The sequence below is a fragment of the Rhinolophus ferrumequinum genome, chromosome 17 (genome assembly GCF_004115265.2).
Source record: "Rhinolophus ferrumequinum isolate MPI-CBG mRhiFer1 chromosome 17, mRhiFer1_v1.p, whole genome shotgun sequence".
Classification (NCBI taxonomy): Eukaryota; Metazoa; Chordata; class Mammalia; order Chiroptera; family Rhinolophidae; genus Rhinolophus; species Rhinolophus ferrumequinum.
The window spans coordinates 37,432,988-37,456,006 of record NC_046300.1 but is presented as its reverse complement, the minus strand read 5'-3'; the positions used below and the strand labels follow the sequence as shown (position 1 = coordinate 37,456,006).

At 39.9% G+C, this 23,019-nt stretch overlaps 2 protein-coding genes across 4 annotated transcripts in view; one reads left to right on the top strand and one right to left on the bottom strand.

Annotated features, from left to right (window-relative positions):
• Positions 1 to 1,607, top strand: part of NME9 (NME/NM23 family member 9) — a 33,696-nt gene extending 32,089 nt beyond the window's left edge. Inside the window, exon 13 of the mRNA XM_033131903.1 lies at positions 706 to 1,607. The gene's annotated coding sequence lies outside the window, so the exon portion shown is untranslated. The remainder of the gene's footprint in view (positions 1 to 705) is intronic.
• ARMC8 (armadillo repeat containing 8) overlaps positions 1 to 23,019 on the bottom strand; it is a 91,036-nt gene that overhangs the window by 5,890 nt on the left and 62,127 nt on the right. For all 3 annotated transcript variants that reach the window (XM_033131894.1, XM_033131895.1, XM_033131896.1), the window contains 9 exons: positions 21,586 to 21,668; positions 21,211 to 21,292; positions 17,720 to 17,806; positions 15,048 to 15,140; positions 12,108 to 12,257; positions 10,823 to 10,918; positions 5,829 to 5,924; positions 1,637 to 1,709; positions 74 to 167 (listed from right to left, as the gene is read on the bottom strand). In XM_033131894.1, coding sequence (XP_032987785.1) covers positions 74 to 167; positions 1,637 to 1,709; positions 5,829 to 5,924; positions 10,823 to 10,918; positions 12,108 to 12,257; positions 15,048 to 15,140; positions 17,720 to 17,806; positions 21,211 to 21,292; positions 21,586 to 21,668 — 854 coding nt within the window. The remainder of the gene's footprint in view (positions 1 to 73; positions 168 to 1,636; positions 1,710 to 5,828; positions 5,925 to 10,822; positions 10,919 to 12,107; positions 12,258 to 15,047; positions 15,141 to 17,719; positions 17,807 to 21,210; positions 21,293 to 21,585; positions 21,669 to 23,019) is intronic.

Here is a 23,019-nt window from a genome sequence, read left to right as displayed (position 1 = left end):
CTAGGCAATTCAAACTCTTTTGTAAAAGAATCCAACGAACCCCAAAGTAAGGCCCTTTTAGTTTGATACTCACTTGTCACAAAGGTTTGAATCTGGTGACTGACTCAGTTTGTGTAGAATATCTACGATGCCCATCTCTCGTAATTTATCCTGGCGTTCCTGTGACCCTAAGAGACGAAAGCCAACAGGTTACTGGGCACATGTCCTGGGCCGTCACTCTGCTTGGTACACCATCAAGGACCCAGCGCCTGAGCAGTGTCCTCCACTCTCCCCAGCGTAGTGGCATCCCTCATGCTTGGGTTCTCCGATGGCATTCTAACTGGTCTCTCTGCTTCCTGGCCCGCCTTCCTGTTGTCTATCCCGGTTCTGCTCCTGAATTCATTTCTCCAGGGACCACAGGATCCAGGTCAGATTCTTCAGCCTGGCACAAGGTCCTTGCCATCGGGCCCCAGCTTCATCACTTCTTTCTGGTCCAGCAGGTTTTGTTTCCCCCCTCTGTCCTCTTCCACCCTCCACTGACTGTCCAGCACTGCCTGCGGCCCCTCGTTAGCATGTGGCAGGTTCCAACTTCATACTGCTCTGCTCTTTCCTCCAACAAGAACCTCCTTGAGGGGCAGCCTTGTTTCCCTGGCACCCGGACAGTCCGTGGACTCTAGGGCCTGTATGCTGAATCCAGTTTCTCCTCCTTCTACTTGTTCTGGACAGAGTTGCTGAGCAGAGTAATCCTCCTGGAGTCCTTCCTCCCGCCTGAAGAGCCACAGTGACTCACTCATGCACTGACCTCGTCTGGACCCAATGAACCAGAATCTCTAGGGGTGGAGCCCAGAAATCTGTATTTTAACAAGTTGCCCGAGTGATTTTCATGCAGCCAACCCAGCACCGAGGCCCACTGCACTCCTGCATCTGTTTGCTACCTTAGTTGCACAGCGGAATCATCTGGGGGAGTTTTGAAAAACACGTATGGCTTCATGCATACCTGAGCCCACCCCTACAGATTCTGATTTGTAAGTAATTGGCCTGGTGTGAATATCCCCAGGAGAGCCTAATACACAGCCAAGGTGGAGAACCTCTGATCCAGAGGCCGCCTGACAGCTTCACCCATCACACTGCATTGCTCATTTCTCACCAATGCACCCTCTGCTCCAATAAGCTGACTTGCCTGTAGTCCTTATATGTGCTTTCTCTGCACACAACGAAAGGCCTATCCTCCCACCCACTCTCATCTCTCATCTTCTTCAAGTGCATCTCACAATCCTTCTCACAATCCAATGGCAGGGGCTGCCAGTTCTACCGTGTTTCCCCGAAAATAAGACCTAACTGGAAAATAAGCCCTAGCATGATTTTTCAGGATGACATACCCTGAACATAAGCCCTAATGCATCTTTTGGAGCAAAAATTAATAGAAAACCTGGTCTCATTTTCGGGAAACACGGTACATTGTTGAATCCAAGTTGGGAGCGCAGTGTTAAGTTTCCCAACTGACTCAGCTGGTCCCATGGTTCCCAAGGCAACTCTGGTGGCTGCCTGGGGCCCAGTGAGTGGTGCCTCTGCCCAAGGTCTCAGGGCCCCTGCTGCCTTCCCTGGCAGAGACTTCCTTTCCAGAATTTTCTTCAGAACAAATCTCACCATCTCTTACCTTCCTCTTCATTCCATATGAGGTTTGATATACAAAACATAGCGGCAAGCTGCAGCTTGATATGTGAATGACCCTATTTGATGCAGAAAAGGAAAATAAAAATGGTGGTAATCTCATATTAGATCATTTGTTTTGTGTGACATAGTATAGGCAATCCCAACAGCCTAGGAGTTTGGAGCAGGGGTTTCAAAATCAAATGCCTTGAGGGGCCACAAAGTTAGCAGTAACAGGGGAGTGGGCTGGACTAAAGAAAATACGGAATGGGGGAGAATGTGGTAAACTGGGGAGTGAAACCTTGCCAAGACATTCATATTTAAATTTTAGACACCCTGTGGCCACACAAAACACCTCTAGGGTCATATGTGCAGTCTGTAATTATCGTTCAATCCATGCACACAGGAACACTGGCATAAGATAATTCTATGCTTTTGACTTAAGCTATGCTTCATCTATACTGGGACACTTTCAGGTTACCAGTGGCCAACAAACTGGATGGGTGTCATTTGGTATTTATCTCTTCAGCGACTGACTATTTGATTCAAATTACTCTTATTTTTATAGGAACATCTCCAAAAACTGACTGAGTCTCTACTTGATTAATCTCTACTATTGTTAAGGAGACTCCTATTCATCTGAAACACAATTCTACCTATTTTTCTTCATGTACTGAAAGTCCAACCATTTTTGTTTAAGTTGGACCATTTATCCATATAGAGTGCTTTCTAAATGACAGAGGACCCAGTGGTAAAACAGTCTTTACGGATGGTTTTCCTAGTAATTAAAAAAAAAGTCCCCAGTACATTTAAATAATTACGCTATCTGAGGAAAAACCAGTGGTATATGCTCAATGGCTTCTTAAAGGCTAGGACAAACTTATTTTGCCATGTAGGACTATATGTCAGCTAAGCAGAGACAAAGAAATGGATTTGGCTTCCTCCATTAGAATTCTATGTTGGAGAACAGAACATACAGTGATTCATTTTTCCTTTTACCTGCCAAGACTTTCTAAGAGATGTCCAGCTTGGGCTCCATTAAAACAAAACAAAAAAACCCAAAAAACAAAAAAAAAACTTATCATCTGCTCCTAGTCTCAGGCCATCAGTAAATACTTGTTGAATAAATGATCTTGTATACAGTAGAACAATAATCATTTATTATGCATAAGTTCACTCATCATTCATTCAATGAGTATTTTTTATTTTTTTTTCACTTACAGTTGACATTCCACATCACATTAGTTTCAGGTGGACAGCATAGTGGGCATTTGGATAACTTATGAAGTGACCTCCTTGATAAGTCTAGTACCAACAGTTGTTACAAGATTACTGACTATATTCCCCATGCTGTACTTTACATCCCTGTGACTATTTTATTACTGTCAATTTGTACTTCTTAATTCAATGAATACTTTTTGGGGAAACAAATTGCTGTGATTGAGAAAACTGGAAGGTGGAGGGGTGGGAACATAATTTAGGTGGAATATACAGAAAAGATCTCTTTAAAGGAGGCAACATTTAAGCACAGACTTAAATAGGAAGGTGCCAGCTGGGCAAAGAGGTAGGGGTTAGGGATTCGGAGAAGGAGAAGAAGTTCCTGAAAAGGTCTGAGGTAAGAAAGAGTGTGTATGGCTTGTGCACACTGAGAAAGAAAGTGGAGCAACACTGGTTCAGAGAAGTAGGCATGGCTAAATTGGGGGCCCTTAGAGGCCTCAGCAAGGATTCTGGGTTTCTTTCGTAGTTGACAGGAAGCCCCTGAAGGATTTAAGCAGTGAAGGGACAAGATCTGATTTACATTTTTGGAAGATTACTTGGGCTGCAGGGGTTGGAGCGACAGTGCAGGGGTGTGCAGGAGGCTATTACAGCCAATCAGGCATGCGATGCTGTGGCTTAGACTAGGTGAGGGCAGGGGTCATATAAAGAGAGATTCCAGGTCAGATTTGAAAGGAAGGGCTGACAGGACCTACTGATCAATTGGATTAAGGTGAAAGAGCTGGAGAAATCAAGATTGACTCACAGGTTTGAGCATCGGGGTAGATGGCAGAGGCACTACACTGACCCAGAAAGTCCAAGAGAGGAGAAATTGAGGTTTAGAATTCATTTTTAAGCATCAACATTAAAAGGCGTCAGACAGTCAGATGGACATGCTGAGTAGGCAGGAGGATACACAAGTCTGGAGGTCAGAAGAGAGGTCTAGGCTGGAGGTACACATTTCGAAGTCATCAGCATAGAGATGACAGCAAAAGCCATGGGAGTATATGAAATTCCCCTAAACCAGTGGTTCGCAACTACAGCTGTACATAAGAACCACCTGAGGAACTTTTAAAAACCCTGAGGCCTCGGCTACTCACCAGACCTAGTAAATCAGAATCTCAGGAGCAGGGGGCCAAGGCAACAGACTTGGAAATCTCCCTAGGAGGTTCCACTGTGCAGTGACACTGTGAAGCACTGATCTCAAAAGGAGCGTGTAGGTGAGAACAGGAGGAGGTCCAGGGTTAAGCAGGGAAGTATAGTGTCATGGAAGCCAAGAGAAAAGGATGTTTCCAGGAGGAGGAAATACTCAGCTGTGCTGAAGTTTGCTATAACTGAGGTAAGTTGAGGAGAGAAAACGCTCCTTTGAATCTGGCATCATGGAGGTCATTGGTGACCTTATCCAGAACTGTTTCAACAGAGGGAATGGAGGCCAGATGAAGTGGGTTAAAGAGTGGATTTAGAGGTGAGGAAGAAGATAGCATGTGCAGGAGAGGCTTTTAAGAAGTCTGGCTTTGAGTATCAGCAGAGAAACAGGCATACCTCGATGGGTATGGGAAATCAACAGAAACTTTTAAAACAGACACTATGTGGACCTGGTATTGGAAAAATGAGGGGGTTCCAAGTTGAAGCAGTGAGGTTCTCATTCGGCAAATATTCACTAAGCATACAGTAAGGGCCAGGCACTGTACAGGCGATGGATATGCAATTGTGCTCAACACTGATACGTCCTTGCCCTCAGGGAGCTGCCACTCAGTAGGCACACAAATAAACCAATGTGTATCACTATAATTGAGCTAAGTGCACTGAAAGGAACAGAAATAACCCACACAGATAAGAGCCCACGAGGCAGAGTCAGGTGAGCGGAGGGCTGAGCGGTGAGACGGCATGCCAGGAAGGAGTGGGAAGAAAAGTGTTCTGGGCAGAGCAGCCAGCGTGTGACGGTCCTGAGGAGGGAAAGCACATGAGCTTTTGAAGGATCTGAAAGAGGTCAGTGTAGTGAACAACGGGAAGAGGGGAATGAGAGGAGTTGGGGAAAGAGATGAATCAGGTCATGCAGGACTTCACAGGCCGTCATAAGGGGGGTGTGGATTTCATCCACGGTGCAACAGGGAGCCGCTGCATGATTCTGGCCTCTGTTCTCTTAGGAAAACAAAAAGCGAGGTCACCACTAAGAGTGATGAGAGGGAGAAGAAGTAAGGTTTAAACAATGAGGAGCAGGTAAGAACCTATTCTTGTAGAGAAAGGGGGCGCTCGCTTGCTGGAGAACCACAGGAGGGAACTAGTCCGTGCTGAGTGCCTATCAGGGTTATGTAAATGTTGAGTTTAATATGAAACCAGTCAGCCTGATTCTGGACCATTAGCTACAGCTGTTAGCTCGGGCATGGCAGGCAAAAGAAGACAGGTTCACCCATGGTTAGGGTTTTGCTAGAAGACGTCAGCAGAGTAAAAAGAGGAGGGATGTTTGATATCCAGATTTTGCAATAGGCAGTTTCTGGTGTTAAGATCCAGGGTACTCCCATGACAGCAGGTGGTTGAGATGTTCGGAAGTAGGTGACAGATTATGTTTGAAAGCAAACAGGTCAAAGAACAGGTGCCAAAGGCTAGAGGATCATCTGCATAGGACTGAAGCCTTGAGAGGGAAGACAGGTATTGCAGAGGCTGAGAGAAAGCCAAACGCTCAAGTCTTCACAGAATAACACGCAATCAGATGACACGGGTGGGGAATGCGGTGGCGGGCAGTGATACTGCCAATGGCACAAGCTGCAAGGACTTGCTATTGTTTCTTTTTGGTCAGGATGGAAGAGGGTTCCTTGAATCTATTGCAGAGCAGTCTAGTCTTCTTTTGATAATCTCTGCATGATTTGTTTTGCGCTAACAGTGCTACAGTCACTGCCTTCTAATGTGCAGCTAGTGAAGAACAGTGAAAGGGGACAAAGGCCTACCATGTAATACTTGATTTTCTGCAGGATGTCATCATTGGTCATAATGAGTTCTTTTGCCGTTGTCCCATCTGCTATGTTGGCTAGGATGCACAGTGTCTGGAAAAGAACAAAAGGCCAGCAATCAAGAAAGCTCTTAAGTCTCCAGACTCAAGGTCTCTCAAGAACTTGGGCAATTTCCCTCCTCAAGTATATGGATTCTCACCGGTTCCACTCTGAATGCCTTGATTTCTCACCCCGTGGCATCAATGCTGAAAAGCATAACCATACCTAGGAAAGACTACCCCAAAGAACCCAAACATTTCAGGAGTTTCTTTCTGGGCAAAAGCAGGCATGTTATAGTTCATGCTATCACATAAATCAAAGGGAAAACATAATTTGTTACTATTTTCTCGAAAACTCATTTCTAAGGGAAGCGTCTGTCCCTAACCCACAAGTTTCTTCAGAGAGGTAGTCTCTTTGGTGGAAGCTTCATAGGTGTTGCAGCTCCCCACCTACTCCCGCTCCCGCTCCCTCTCCTTCTCCCTCTCACTCCAAATGCTACTTGTGCCCAAGCGCATGACCTTCTGGGTAGAGGCCTGAACCCTGTCCATTAGCCATGTGCAGTTAGGACCTCTTGACTTTCTGAACCCTAGCAGAGGACCAGAAAGGGAAGTAAAATGTGTGAAGGAGCTTAGTCCAGGTGGGCCTACTGTGGAGACTGGAGGGAGCCTGTGCCAGCTGGCAGGACATACTTCATCACATCGGTACTAGAGGAAGGAACGCTCAGAGGAAGAGGCTGTTCTTGTTAGCTCTTGCGTTCTCACAGCCAGACCAGCAGGAGGCAAGGATTAAAGTAAAGGTGAAAGGACTGGGTAGGGATACCAAGCCAGTGTGCCAGCCTTAGCAATTCAACAAACTTTACTGAGCACCTATAACGTGCACGCACTGCACAGGGGCATTAGGATAAGGCACGGATAAGACACACGCCCTAACTTTGAAGCCATCACACAATTACATCTCACTGCGATGTGACTGAGGTAAAAACAGAGATCCAAGAAACACAAAGTAAGCACACTTGCTTGATACTGCGAGTCAGGGAGGTCTCCTTGGAGAGAGCGACACTGAGTCCAGGAGCAGTCCGTCAGAAATCGCTCAAAGAAAGTGACGAGAGGTAGGGAAGGGGTGTAAATCCAAATAATTGTCTCCAACTTTAATCTTTCTCTTTGTTAGACTTAGCTAATTAAGCTTGTGGGTGATAGGTAATTGAGGAGACTTGTTCTCTTTCTATGACCCAAACGGTAGATATCTTAAAGGGTGTGTGGTCTTATTTTTCCTAGATTAACACACTGCAGTAACTAAACTATTAGGGAGTGAGCCCTGAGGTTTGAACCAAGAAAGGCTGCCTCTGGAATATAGGAGACATGGAAAACGCAATTTATAATCCAAGACCTGAGCAGGCACTGGGGCAAGAACTATTCCAGGGCACTTAAATCACGATTAGGAGACCTTGATATGCCCCAGAACTGGGACACATGATCTGGGGAAGATGTTAGATTTCACAGTGATCTGGTACCTGATGAGTGAGAAATCTTGGTACCTGTCAGAAGTCTTGCAGGTACAACACCCTTGAATTTCTCATCAGGACTGAGGGGCAGCAAGGGCAATAAACAGGTTTGAAATATTTTCTTCCCTAACTTTTTATTATTAAAAGTTACTAAATTCTAAAAAAAGTTAAAAGAACAAATAGTACAATGAACACCTATCCATATACTATCACCTAGATTCAACATCTATAAACATTTGTTCTAGAGAGTGAGGGTCTGTGCAAACATGTATGTGTATGTGTGTAGTATTTATTTTTTCTTTACGTCTCTTTTTCTTGGGGGCTAGCAAGAAGACGGTGGCTGAGCTAGCAAGCGCGGATTGCAGTTAGCAAGTGGGGTTGGTTGGTTGGCAGAGAAGCGGACGGCAGGTTGCCGATCATGTGGCTCCTGCTTCCTGTCTCCAACCCAGCCGCCACCGAGAATATAGTGATATGACTCCCCTATCTGTGGCTCCGTGGGTATTCCATTTTGGCCTCACCATATCCTGTGTTCTTATGTGGGGAGCAGGACTAGAGATCCTGCATGACACCCTGCGTGACAGCTCTGCATCCTTGCTAGCACTTTGTATTGTCTGTATCTAAAATTGTGTAGACATTCTAAGAGATATGTATTGATATTTTGGGAGTAGTATCTGTTCATATCTTTTGCTCAGTTTTTTATTTGGTTGTTTCCTTATTGTTGAGTTTTGAGAGTGGCTGATATATTCGGGCCCCAAGTCATCTGTCAGGTATCTGATCTGCAAATATTTCCTTCCAGTGGATGGCTTGTCGTTTCCTTCTCTCAACAGTGCCTTTGACAGAGCAGAAGCTTTAAATTTTGATGAAGTCCAATTTACCTATACTGGCTGATGCTTTTAATGTCATGTCTAAGAACTCTTTGCCTAATCTAAGATCTCAAAGATTTTCTCCTGCATTTCTTTCTAAAAGTTTATAGTTTTACCTTTTACATTAGGTCTATGATTCATTTTGAGTTAATTTTTGTCTAAGGTGTAAGGTAAGAGTTTAAAGTTAATTTTTTTTTTCAGTTGTTAACAGAACCATTTGTGGAACAGACCATTCTTTCTCCATTGAACTACCTCTGCACCTTTGTCAATAGTCAACTGGCCGTATTTGTGTGGATCTATTTCTGGACTATATTCGGTTCTACCGATCTCTATGTGCTCTCCTTTTGCTAACAGCAAGTACACTGTCTTTTGATTACTGTGCTTTGATAGTAAGTCTTGAAATCAGGTTCTGTGAATCCTCCAGTGTTGTTCTTTTCTTTATTTTTTTTCTCTCAGAACTTTTTTGGCTATTCTAGTTCCTTCATCTTTCCAACAGATTTTGGAATCTATAAAGACAGAGGTTTCAGATATGTACACCTATATTCATACTTACCTAAAATCATGTTGGGATTTTCACTGGGACTGTATTATATCTATAAACTTGGGGAGAACTGAGATTTTTAACATGGTATATTTGGCCATTTACTTAGGTCTTGGGTTTTTTTCATTATCAGTGTTTTGTAGTTTTTCGTATACAGATCTCACATCTCCATATAAAAAACTACAAAACACTGATAATTTTTATGCGATTTCTATATAAGTATTTCATTTTTTCTGAGCTACTATAAATAGTACTGTTTTTTTAAATTTCCACTTCCACTTGTTCACTGCTAATATATAAAAACACAATTGATTTTTCTATCTTGTGATAGAGTTAAGCGGTTAACTCATTGATTAGTTCTAGATTTTTTGATGAGTCCATGGTATTTTTACAGACATTCATTTCATCTAGGAATAGTTTTACTTCTTTCCAATCTGTATGCCTTTTATTTATTTTTCTTGACATATTATACTTGGTAGGAATTCCTGTACGATGTTGAACAGGAGTGGTAAGAATGGACATACTTGTCTTGTTCCCAATCTAAGGCAGTGAAAGATATGTTCACCATCTTGACTGCGGTGATCATTTCACAGATATATACATACGTCACCGTATCATATTCTATACTTTATTTATATGCAGCTTATTATATGTCAATATACCTCAATTAAAAAAACCCCAGAATTTATCAGATGCTTTTGAAAAGAATTAAACTTCCAGCTCACAACCAGACAAAGCCTCCCATAGTTGCCTACTTTTGAACCATCACCAAAACCTGTATGAGAGTATCTTCTGGGTTTTGCCAAAACACATTATTGTTGTTGGTCTTTTCTTTTGCCCTCATCCAAATCTGGCCTCACTTTGCTTCACTTTTCAAGTTAGTGGATTTCTATCTAGGTGAGTTGTCTTTATAGACAAAATTTACTCCTATGCTTTCCAGGTAGAACAGTTTCTTTTGAATAATGTGTCTTCTTCATTGTTCTAGTAATGAAATCTCATTCAACCTAACTTCAGGGATACTTAAGAGATTATACTTTTTCTGTGTTAAATTTTTGTTCGTTAAAACATAGTTGTTTATTATTGAATTTTAAGAGAAATCATCTAAAATATCTATCTTAAAACCATTTTGTCAAATCTATCACCTTTTTTGACTCACATATTCAATCACAGCTCCTAAATCCTACTGCTCTTACTTCCTGGACTATTCTTTTGAAGTCAGCTGCGTTACTCCGACTCAGGAACACAGAGGATGAGGTGCATGAGCCCTGTAATTAGACTCTCTGGGTCCAACTCTTCACTGATGACCTTGGGCAGGTTTCCTCCATACATGTAAGTATACAGCTCAATTTTGAAAGTGAACACACCCATGTAGCCAACATCTATGCCAGAAAGTTGAACCTTACCTTTACCTCAGATCTGGTGTTAAAATTTTAAGTTTGTAGGTGACATTTTTTAAAATAACAAAATAAAATATGTAGTATATTAAAAATCCTATAATAAATCCCAGGAAATAAAGAAAAGTGCTTCCCAAACTGCCCTCTGATGAATGTACAGCTTCTGTATTTTTATGCATACCTTAAACTTGCCTTATTGAAACTCAACAAAAAGTAGGGGTATGGGATAGTAATAAAGAACAGAGATGCATAAAAGTAAAGAAACAAAAACTGTCTCCAGCATAAGAGATTATCTCATCAGGGAGTTGCAGAAATTTGGGGTCAGAGCATGGTGGGAGAGAGGGCTAGAAATGGTGAATCCTAGACAAAGGATTTACTCTAGAATGATCAAAGGTGGCTGACCCCTTTGAGATAGGAATGGTATGTACAATGTATGACACAAAGGATAAAACTAAACTCTTACGTTTCTTCCTATTCCAGGAGGAAGAATTCTTGAAGAGAGTGTCAGGGGTGGTGGCGAATCTTTTTTGGTATTAGGTTGGTGCAAAAGTAATTGCAGTTTAAAAGGTTAAAAATAATTGCAAAAACCACAATTACTTTTGCACCAACCTAATACAATCAGAAGGTATTCCTCAAAAACAGGGAACGCATACCTGTTCTTTGACCTCAATGTTATGCTCCCCTTCCAAAATAAGAGTGACAGCTTGCATAATCTGCTTTCCATGAGTACTCATTATTTTATCTATATGCTGTAAAAGAATGAGAAATCCACAATTATTATCTGGGGAGCAAAGAAAAAAAATCACAGGAAAGAACAGAAGGCCTCTGAACATACAATTGTTTCAAAGTGAACACCACAGTATATAGAACCAGATGCCAAAAAACAGTGTTTATCGTATTTTGAAGCTGCATTTTGCTTTCAACATTTATTTATTTATTTTTTTGGATGACTTAAAGATGAAGAGAGCATAGGCACGGCCAGATAGCATATAGAATTACAATCACTTGGGATCCGCATGCCCAACGATATTAAAGAAAAAGAGGCAGGTAAAAATGGGTGAGGGAGGTGGGGAAAGCCAGACCTGGAAAGCATGGTATTGATGTATTTGCTATCTTTGGGGCACAAATGTACAAAGTCTCAAAAAACAAGTGATATAATATATAAATAATATATAATAAATAGTATATTAAAAATATTGTATATAAATTAAAAAATTAAGCTCATAGATACACAGTTTGGTGGTTGCCAGAGGCAGGAGGGTAGGGAATAGGAGAAATGGGTGAACTGTTCTTTGGGTGTTTTTTTTTTAGTTTAAATAAATCAAATAAAAAATAACAGTGAAGCACAGAGAAGGGACCACCCATGATTCTTCATCTACATGAAGGCACTGACTATGCTGCTCAGGGAACATCACAGAACAATGACAGGGACCCACGAGCAAGGCTCAACCTCTCGCGCTCTGACATACACCCACTGTTCTCCACACTGACCTCTTCAGAGGTCATTCGAGTAAATGGGGGCTGGAAGGGGGTGGGGTGGGGTGTGTGTGTGCGTGTTAGTATGGAATGGCAGTGAAAAAGATTCCCTAAAGTGAAAGAAGCAGAGGCCCCAGAGGTAAGTGATTTAGGCAGACAAGAAAACCCACCCGGGCCAGCAAACCAGGTAAGACTAAAGTAACAAATCCTCCTTCAAGAGGAAGGAGAGAGAGATGGGACAGGCGGTGCAGCAACGGAGGGCCGGGTGGCTATATGGGGAAGCAGCTCCCATATAACCTATGAAGGTGACAGGTCTAGACATCAACTCCGTGCTTCTCTAGGAAGGAGCAGTTTCTGAATCATACTTGTGGGCAGAGGTCGACAGGAGCAGAGAGGCAGGGCAATGTTTTACAATGTATAAGCAGGGGTAGCTAATCTGGAAACCTGGGTGGTTTTACTTACAGGCCGAGTAGAAAGGAGATTTCTAAGAAGTCCCAATGTCTTCATCAGCACATTCAAATCTGAATCTGATAACAACCGGAATAGCTGTTCAGTACTCAAGCTTCGTAAAATATCTGCTTTTATTTTTTGTTCAGCCTGAAATGCCATATTCTGAAAGGATTAAAGAAATTTAAAGAATCATGTCTGTATTTGCTTAATTATATTTTAATAATAACTGATAATTTTCAGAGTACTAACAGAATCTGCAGAAAATCTTTAAATATAAGTGACATTATTTTTGATTCCTGCTAATCATCCATAGTTCTGTCAAGAGAAATATAACTATCACTCCTATATGAGGAACATGACCACTTCTTGACACAGGCATTTGACTGTCTTAAGATTTCTCAAATACTAAATACAAACTCCACTATTACTTTTGAGAATATCCTTGTGGTTATCAAGTTGCCTCCCACGTACTTTAATGGCAAAATAACTATTAACAACTATATTGTGCCATGCATTTTGAGAATTACTTAAAAGTACTCACTTATTATGAGAGAAAATAAGTAGGTTTGTTAACTTTACTGGCATGAAACACCTATTATGCTCACAATACGATACCAGCTGTTGATATGGCTGGGCCATATAATTCAAGAAGCTCTCTAGGGGGTAGAATGTGTTTCCAAGCAAACCCACTATCAACTCCAAATGGCCAGTAGCTATTTTTCTCCTCTTTCTCCTTCATGGACATGTTATGGATTATTGTCACAGACTAACCTGAAATTAGTAACATGTATGGAGAAAAACAAGGGCAAATTCCAAATAACTCATAAATCAACTTTTAGTATAAAAATTTCTTATAAATTAGAGACTTATTAAGATATGTGGTTATTGCCCTCCAGGAACTTTTTTTCTTTTTTCACGTTAAACAAAATTATAATAAACTTTATTGTTAGACCTGTTTTAGGTTCACAGCTACTTGAGCAGAAAGTACAGAGAGTTCCAGTATCGTCTCTGGCCCCAAACATGCAAATCTCCCCACTATGGACATCCCACACCACTTACAACAATTCATGAACCGGTATGGAAACACCACTATCACAAAACACCACCATCACATTAAGCAGGAACTTATTTTTAATCAAGGACCTGAGACATGAAAGATCAGTTTACTTAACGACGCAAGGCGGCGTGGAAGAGCAAAAAGAGTATTGGACTGCATGTCAAGAGACATGATTCCAAGGTTTTATATTTAGTGGAGAGAGAACATGACAGCTGGTCACATGGAGACTGATGAGAATAAGACAGTCAATATGGATTTGAAGAGTGGCTCATATCCTTCAAGGAGGAAGGAGAGAGAGATGGGACAGGCAGGGATGGTAAGTTCAATTCTCAACACTAAAATTGTACACATTAAGGAGTCCTCAAATGAAGTCCCATAGGTTGTTTAAGTGATAGAACTGGGGCAGAGGGGACAGTTACATCTGGATATGTACAGACAGCAGTCTACTTTCATTATTTTGCATGTGGCTTTCCAATTTTCCCAGCACCATTTATTGAAGAGGCTTTCTTTTCTACATTGTATGTTTTTGCAACAACATGGATAGATCTTGAGATTATTATGCTAAGCGAAATAGGTCAGACAGAAAAAGTCAAGAACCATATGACTTTACTCATATGTGGGATATAAAACTGAAAGCAACAAACGAACAAGACAAACAAACAAACAAAAAATCATAGACACAAACAACAGTTTAGTTACCAGAGGGTAAGGGGGAACAGGAGGGGTTAGAAGAGGATAAAGGGGGTCAAATACATGGTGATGGAAGGAGAACTGACTCTAGGTGGTGAACACACAACACAATATATAGATGATGTATGCATATTATAGAATTGTACTCTTGAAACATTTAATTTTACCAACCAATGTCACCCCAATAAATGTAATAAAGATTTTAAAAATAATTAAGTCCTGGGAAAGAGTTTCAAAAAAGGAAAGTATTAAAAGCTAGTGCAAAGTTAAGGAGAAAAAACAACTGTGAAGCTACTGGATTCAGTGCTTTCTTAGAAGATGATTATGTCTATCCCAAAGTCTGTGTGAAAAGACAGCAAATACACCTGGAACAGGAGTAAGAGCATGGGTTTGGGACAGGTTCAAACCCATTTCCATCACTGATTAGCTGTGAGGCCTTGGACAATTCATTTACACTCCCTGAGTCCCAGTTTCCCACTTGTAAGGGGGATATATACTAGTATAACTTAAAATAAGAATTAGAGATAACAAGTATAAAAAACACCTCGCTTAGTGTCCAGTACGTAGTGATAAAATTACTATATTTTTAAAAATCCATGTAGGATTACTCTACTTTCAATTTAAATAATTTTAGTTTTAATAAACCTTAAGGATAAATGGTCCTCTGGCTTCACAGTTATAAAGTTTTAAAATTTAGATTATAAATTATTTACTAGAAACTATGAAGAAACTTCAAGTTTTTATGTACTAATTCTACCATGGGAAAGTTGTTAATCACTCTGGGCCTTACTCATTTGCAAAATATGGCTACTCCCTACTTAGCTTATTTCATCAAGTTGTTAGAAAGAGCAAAGGAGACCAACAGTGCTTTGTAAAGTAGGGAGCTCTGTACAGATATCAATACGTTCGTGATGAGGAAAATTTCTCCTAAAATTAGACAAGTCAAGTTTCAACATCTGTCTACTTTTCTTAATAATAAATAGGAGAAGAGATGCACACAGTAGCCATGCAACTTGCTTATATTCAAATTTGAAAGCTGAATATGGAGTCTTCTAGGTCCTGGGCCATTAGAAAATTGGGCAAAAATGTCAAGATTTTGTAAAAAAGAAAATTCCACACATTTTAACACATTCTTCAGTTTGAATTTTGAAAATAGCTCTATTCTCTTTATAAATGATGACATACATAAAGAGAGAGAAACATACCATTAGAGCCCAAATTCCATTCACTCGTAAAGCAGGATTTTCACTTTGGGTTAATCCACAAAGTAGCTCTACAGCTCCTGATTCTAAAATCGGCTGCCGTTGGAAAAGAAAAACAACAAAAAAACACAGCTTTAAGTCAGGTTTGTAAACTAAATGCATACATACCCTGACACTCTGCCTACGACATTTTTCCCAATTCCAAGCAACTTTCACAAAGCAGGGAGTGAGGTGACCATAAAAATCACCTTGAGAAGGGCAAGGACAATTATTCTCTCTCAAATTAAAAAATATAACTAATCCTTGTGATTTCCTTTTTCTTTGTAGTCCCAAAAGACTCATGAGACATACTAATAGTCTACATTTCGAACATACTCCTTATGATCCCACTATCTAGTTCCACACTCTCATTCTCACCATCCTCTGAGACTCCATCACTCCTGCTTTGTGTATCATGTATCTCATGTGTTGTTTATAAGCTGTGACTATGAAGCTATAGTCTGACTTAGATTGGAACTTAAGACAACCTGACTATCTCCCTTCCAAATTGTCATTCTTATTTCAAACATGCTGCAGAATTCATCTTTTAGAACTACTTTCAGGACTACTTCTCAATCATACAAGCAAAACAGCCTTGTACTTTTATAGTCATACCACATTTTATACCTAAAATAGCACGCTTTCACCTGACCACTTAATTTACTTGTATTTACGCAGCTAAAAATGGGTTTTGATAATTTCTAAAAAATTCAAATGTTAGATACTCTGGTTTCTCTTCAGATTGCATAAATCTTTCGCCTTTTGATAATTGCTAAAAAATTCAAATGTTAGAGAACTGATTTACCATCACCAATGAATGCTTAAAAGGCCATCTGACAAGTGGATCCTTGAAATGCCTTCAGCAATTCATACTTAAATACCCAGGAATAGGACAGTGCCTTTCAAGATGACATTTTTGAAGAAGGGTACACATTCTTCTACTTGTACAAAATGTAGTATTTTACTTTTTATTCTGAAATAATTTCAAACTTATAAAGTAGTTAGATGAATAGAGGGAACTTCCACATTTCTTTTCCCAAATTAATCAATTTTTAACATTTTGTCATATTTACTTTATCATTATCTCTTGTTCTATACACCCATACGCACATTATTTATCTTTTCTGAACTATTTGAAAATAGAGTGCATACGTCATGCCCCTTTACCCTTAACATGTCAATGTGTATTTCCTAAGAACAAGGACATTCATTCTCTTAACCACAGAAGAGTTACTAAATTCAGGCAATTTAACATTAAAACAATATTTTTATTGACTTGATAATTCATATTCTTCCAATTCTGTCAACTGGCCCAATAGTACTCTTATAGCATTTCCTCCCCTTCCAGTTCAAGATCCAGTTTATTTTTTATTTACTTATTTTTACTGAAATATACTTGACATACAACATTATGAGTTTCAGATGTAAAACATTCGATATATGTATGTATTGCAAAATGATCACCACAATAAGTTTAGTTAACATCCATCATCACACAACACATACTTTTCATTTTTGTCCCTTGTGATGAGAACTTTAAAAAGCTCCTCTTAGCAACTTTCAAAAACACAACACAGTTTTGGTCACTACAGGACAGCTTATTTTTACTGTGGAAAACCAACTGCATTAATGATACTATGCCTGAGCTCATCTACCTTACTTCATAACTAGACCCTAAAATTCTGAAGGTAGATCTGAGGCAACATAACAGCTATGCAGGATGATTAATGGTGTTACACTGATTGCAAACAGACTGTCATCAGACCAAGATTCCTACCACCAGGGCAGAGAAGAACAGGTGGAAGCTCTTGCATCTTATCTCACCTTTGTCTTCCCTCAAAATAACTACGTTTCTCTTTCCCCTTTCGTTCCAAGATTTTTGCTTGTTGAACAACTGTCTGTCTCTGAACCTCCACCTTGTTCCTAATGCCTTCCTAATTGCCAATAGTCAAAAGCCTGCAGGTGTTACAATGCAGAAAAGAAATTCAACAAAAATGGGACTACTAAATGTACAATAAAGGACAGTGTCTACACCTCCGTTCGTGATTGGGCAGACCAGAGATATTTTACCACGATGAAACTATTTGTGTAAGGTTTCCTCCTTCCTTTATTAAAGTTTATTTTAATTTTCCCTATAAAAATAATACATCCTCAAATAATGTACAAAATGCATTAAAGAGAAAATATCTCCACATTTAATCCTTCTCCAAACAACTACCATTAACACTAAACATTAAAAAGATTATTTTCTGATGCCAGCAGTTATCTCCTTGAAATGACTTATAATACTGGTTTACAAAACTGAGTCTTAATTTATTCTTTAGTAAATATAGTTTGAAAATAGTCTATTATTTGTGTAATTACTTCTTACAGTTGCAGTTGCAGGCCATTTAGAGTGACTGTAAACTGTAATATCTTTTAAATAATCTGAATATGCCAGGCAGAATAAATGGGCTAATAGGAAATTATGATATCCATATTAAAAAATAATTGATTTTGCTGCCCTCCATCTTTAAACAAACCACAAATAGTTTTTAAAATCAATCTTCAAATTTCAATGTCAACTACTGTGAAAATTATTTGACTAAGTTCTTGGTAGGACCAGGCAACCCAGGAAGAGAAAAATCAATACAAACCTCTTTGCTTGGAGAAAATTCAAGAAGAAGATTACATAGCATGGAAGATGCTACTACTAGGATTTCATCTGGTGCATTTTGTAAAACCTATGGAATTAAAAAAACAAAAGGATACTATTAATGGTTTGTAAACATGGAGTTGAAATCATTTTAAGAATAAATGAGAAAAAAATTTATCTTTCAACCTGATTTCTCATATGGGAGAAATGGTTAGGAAAGACCCACTTGATATCGTGTCAGCCTCTATTTAGTGTTATAATTATGACAAAGGCCCTCCCTTCTATCTTGCTGGAGGAGCTACAGCCCCACTGCCAGCATGGGGTTTCTGCATGGAAAAGGAGATAGACAAGTCGGGGTGTGGGGTTGGGGGCTCTGTGTAAAGTTTGAAGACCATGGGACTGCTTTAGGGCAACTTAGCTTATTCTACTTCATCATATCAGGCCAATTATGAAACCACCCAGGGTCCAAGACTTCCTAATGCGTCCCTAGAAGGACTTGTTTGATGAGGGGCATGGATGGATCGAGCTATTGCACAGGCCGGGTATTGTGGGGCACTGGTTCTTGAGACTGGAGTCACACAGCGCTGGTTCCAAGCCTTACCTCCACTTACTAGATGTGTGCACTTGAGTACATTTCTTAACCTCTCTGAGCCTCCAAATTGAGGAATTAAGGAAAACACTTCCTTCACAGGACTACTTAGGATAAATGTGATATGGTGAATAATAAAGGAAGCAGCATGGCACAAAAGCTAAGAATACAGACTGCGTGAGCGCAAATTTTAGCTCAACCACTAAATAGGTATATGAATTCCCTCGCTGTAAAATGGGGATAATAATAGTACTTGCTTTATAGGGTTGTTGTGAGAATTAACAAATGGAAAGATTTTGGAAGAGTAACTGGCACACAGTAATGACTATATAAGTAAGGTTTTTAAAAAGGCAATTTATTGCCATGTTGTCGTCATTATCAGGCATATGGAAGCTACATGCCATGGACCCTCACTGAACTCAAAAGACAACATAGCATGATGACCAATGTTAGTCTCCATTAGCTATTATCAGAACCAGTTCTTCCTAGATTCTAAGAGAGAAGGCTTCATAAACACTACCACTTGTATGCAATAACCACTTCACTTAAATCCTTTGCATTTGGGCTCAGATCAGGATCAGATCATGATCCCAAAAGGAGTCCTAGCAGCTCTAGCTGTGCAAATCTGAAATGGAGAACCACAAAAAACTTTAAGAGAGTTAAATTTATTATCTGCTTTCTTCAGCTAAAGCAAGTCTGAAGTCCCCAAGTTAAGAATAAGCAAGAATTACTAAATAGCAGCAGTTCTTTTAACACACTGTTTTAATTCTGTGAATTGTTGAAGCTCAAATCTCATATATGATGCATACTGATCTCTGTGTCTGCCACATACCCCTTCAAGCCCCTGTTCCCCTTCCTGCATCTCTGGTGCACCTCAGTACCCACGTTTTAAGACCATCCACTCGAGAAGCCCCCCTGGGCCCTTCCAGTCAGAAGTCATCCTATCCTCCTCTGGGCGTCCACTTCCATTGCTGGGGACCTCCTAGGACCCTTAATACTGCCCACACTATCCAAATTCTATGAGTAGACATGCCCGTCTCTTTTTATTACCAGAGTTAAGCTTCTGAGGGAATAATCTATATATCTATGGTCTAATTTATCCTGATCTGTATCAACCACGTGGCACTGCACAAAATGTTTGTGAAATAAGAGAAATAATCATTTTCCAAAATTATACTACTTAGACTCACTGGTTGAAATAAGTGAGTGCCTACCAAGGCTTTAAAAAGTTGCTTTGCTTAATATGATTCACTGTTTTAAATCTTTATTCTTTTATAGAGATTAATGTGCTTTTATCAAGTTTTATTTTCAAAGTAGATAACATTTAAAGATAAACTAAAACAGAAGAGATTCTATGAAATTTTTAAAAGCACTTACTCAGTACAGTGTAAGATACAACGTGAAATTCGGAAGTTAACATCTAACGCTGACCGAAGAGCATTTCACCAAAATAATAACAAAAAATAATCACAAATGAAATTTGTAATTAAAATCAGATGGCTACTCTGTGGCTTGCTAACCAACAGTTAAAAGCAAAAAGAGGCGGGAAAAGCAAAAGAGGGGGGAAAAAATCAATAGACATGCAAACGTCTTTGAACTAAGAGGAACTGGAATATTTGAAATTACTGATTTACTTCCAAGCTTTTAATACTATACCTTAAATGTGCAACAAAGTAGTAGTTTGACAGTATAATAATTATACCCACATGTACCCAAGCACACAAAATCCTTCTAGGTTGCACACCAAACCTTTTTCCAGGTAAAACTAGCTAGAAACCACATGTTGTTCCATTTCTGATTCACATGATAGAGGGGTACTTAGCTGAGCAATCAGAGAAAATGACTCCACCGGAAATATTTGGAGGTTATTCTGGGAAACAGGGAATGCTTAAAAAAAATCTTGAATGGACAGAATCAATAAATCAAGATTAAGCTGCTTGTCCAGGTACAACCTAAGGACAAGAAAGAATGGCAATAGGAAAATCACTTAACTGGAGAGCACTGGTCCAACTCCTCACAGGGTACTCATATCCCACCGCTCTACTAGTCATGAAGGCACCCTTCATGGTTCCTGCACATACCACACGTAGTGTCTCTGTTAATGCCGTTTCTCTCTCTGGAAAATCCTCCTGCCTTCCGTCTTCAAAGGTTACTCCGTATTCATCCTGCCTGAAGCTTCCCGACTATTTCTACCACACTGATGCCTCTACTGGAACCTCAAGCTTTAAGCTGAGAGTTAGAGCTCTAGAGCAAAAAAAAATTGGGGTAGCCCAGAGGCTTTCATAGTAGGTACAAAACGAAAAACCAAAAATGTCAACAAAACAGGCCACGTTGACCTATGGTTCTATAATATAGCAGGAATACTATTACTGGCAGCAATTGATGCAAGCTCTAAGTCTCAATCAAGATTCAATTAACCAGAACAACTTCCCCCCCACCTTAAGGAAATACCTAAGACCAAAGAAGTTATTCTGGAGTAGCGAAGCAAGAGGTGACAGTTGTGTTAAAAAAAATATCCAGGGAGTATCGAAAGAATAAGAACAGGTTATATCTTAAATGGCTGATTCCTTTTCTTTTATAAGTAAAAACTGCAAAGACAACTCTGGATATGTCTAAAATGTAATGCTAATCACATAGGGAGCTCAGATGAGTAAAGTTTTATTTAATAAAAGAAAACCAGGCAGCATGTACTTCCCTGTCACACATGAGATGTTGGTCTCAGGAACAGGGAACAGCAGATCTACAGATGCTCAGAACATGAGATTTGAGGAGATAACTGTTCAAAATGCCCTCTCTACACAAAAATCACACATACTTCTAGACCAGGGAGTGCTGTCAGCTATGTCAGCTCACTAAAGGCTCTGGGGGAATGGGTGTAACTTGCTCCCCCTTTCTTTTCTTACCTTCATTAAAGGTTTCCACACGGCATGATCTTGGAAACTGGTTCGAAGCTGCTGCACAGATCTAGATAAACTGTGCAAACATCTAGGAAGAATAATCAAAATTAGCTCCTCAAGAAGCTGAAACTTTTACTTTTCAAACACACTGGCATTTCACAATTACTAATATACACTTCAAGCATATCTACAGACATTGTTAATTCAACTACTACTTCAGAACACTTCATGGGCTTTTCGGGCTAGCTTCTCTGTTTAAAAATTCACCTGGGCATACTTTCGAGTTACATCTGGATTCTGCGCTTACTCGGTGAAGGTCCGGAAAGGAAAAGGTTAAACACACAGCAAAGGATTTTTATTCAGACCATTTAAAGCTCATACCTGACAGCAGCTAACCGCACCTTGACACTAGACTCAGACAAGCCAGTCACAATTCGGTCCATCATATTTTCAGTCTCAATGATCTGGAGAAAAAGGTTAATGCTGCATAAATAACAACACGAAGATGACCAACTTCACTGCTTGTAAATGCAAGTATGCTAACGTCATTAAAAGCTTAATGTTGTTTTCAGCAAGAGTTTTTACCTCTGGAATAATCACTTTGTGGTGGAGGCAGGCATCACATCAGAAAGGGAGGGCTAACCCACTACGGACCTGCCAGACTGAATGACAGGCATACAGGGTAGATTACGTGGGTTTTTTTGTTTGTTTATTTTTAAAAACACTTAATAAACACATGGCATAAATATTGCAGAGGTGCTGCATAAACAGTCTTGAGAAAAAGTAAAGGATGTAACTGAACTACCATGGAACAGGTTGCTGCCAGAGCGAGAGTCTAGACATTACGGTCCACACTCAGCCCTCATGAAATGGAATCTGTGGGTTTCTGACATAGTCACCTGTGGCTACTTTATTACTAAGCAAATTGAAACTCAGTTAAAGATTTAGAAAAGTAACCCTTGGCAGTTTTCACTGTAGCACCAAGTCCTGCTAAATGTAATCACCACAATCATGAAGCTTTTTATAAAATTTAAAAACAACAGTCTATAATTTTGTCATTAAGCAACATATAGTAAAAAAATAAATGTGTGTGGAAGAAAGTAAGTTCAACTTGTGTGGGTCTATGGGAAAAATAGCAGATTAGAAAAAAATGTTAATGCAATCTCAACATAAGTATTAACAAAAACAACTAAATGTTTTGAGTACTTCCTATGAGCCAGGTGTTGTGCTAATAATAAGCATGTTACATTATCTAATTTAACACTTTTGTAAATTTCATCATGCTTGTTCCCATCAGATTAGGAACCTGAGGATTTAGAGAACACAGGGCTTGCCTGGGATCACAGAGCTGATCCTGAAACCCGGGCATCTGACCCAAGTCCTTATACTTCACCATCTTGTAACATGGCTCTGGTTAGAGAAGTGGCCTCGTGCTCCTCAGGTAGTTCCCAGTACGACAATGCATTAGTGGGAACCATTGCTCCCATGGGAATATCACCTGGGGAGCTTTAAAAAAAAAAAGATCTCAGGCCCATTAAATCAGATTCTCTGGGATGGGACTCAGGCACCTGTATTTTTTTTTTTTAAGCTCCTTGGGTAGAATCCAATGTGCAGCCAAGGCTGAGGAGCACCAACATAGACTAAAACGAAGAGTTAGAAGGCTGACCTCAGAACAGGAAGGGGTAGGAAATCTCAGGATGTTCAAGCCAAACGGGAAGAGAAAAAACAGAGTTGAAATGAACAGTAGTGGAGAGAAGAATAACAACTGTTAAGAACAGGGAACCACACTGTGGCTATAGGGTAGTAATGGTCATT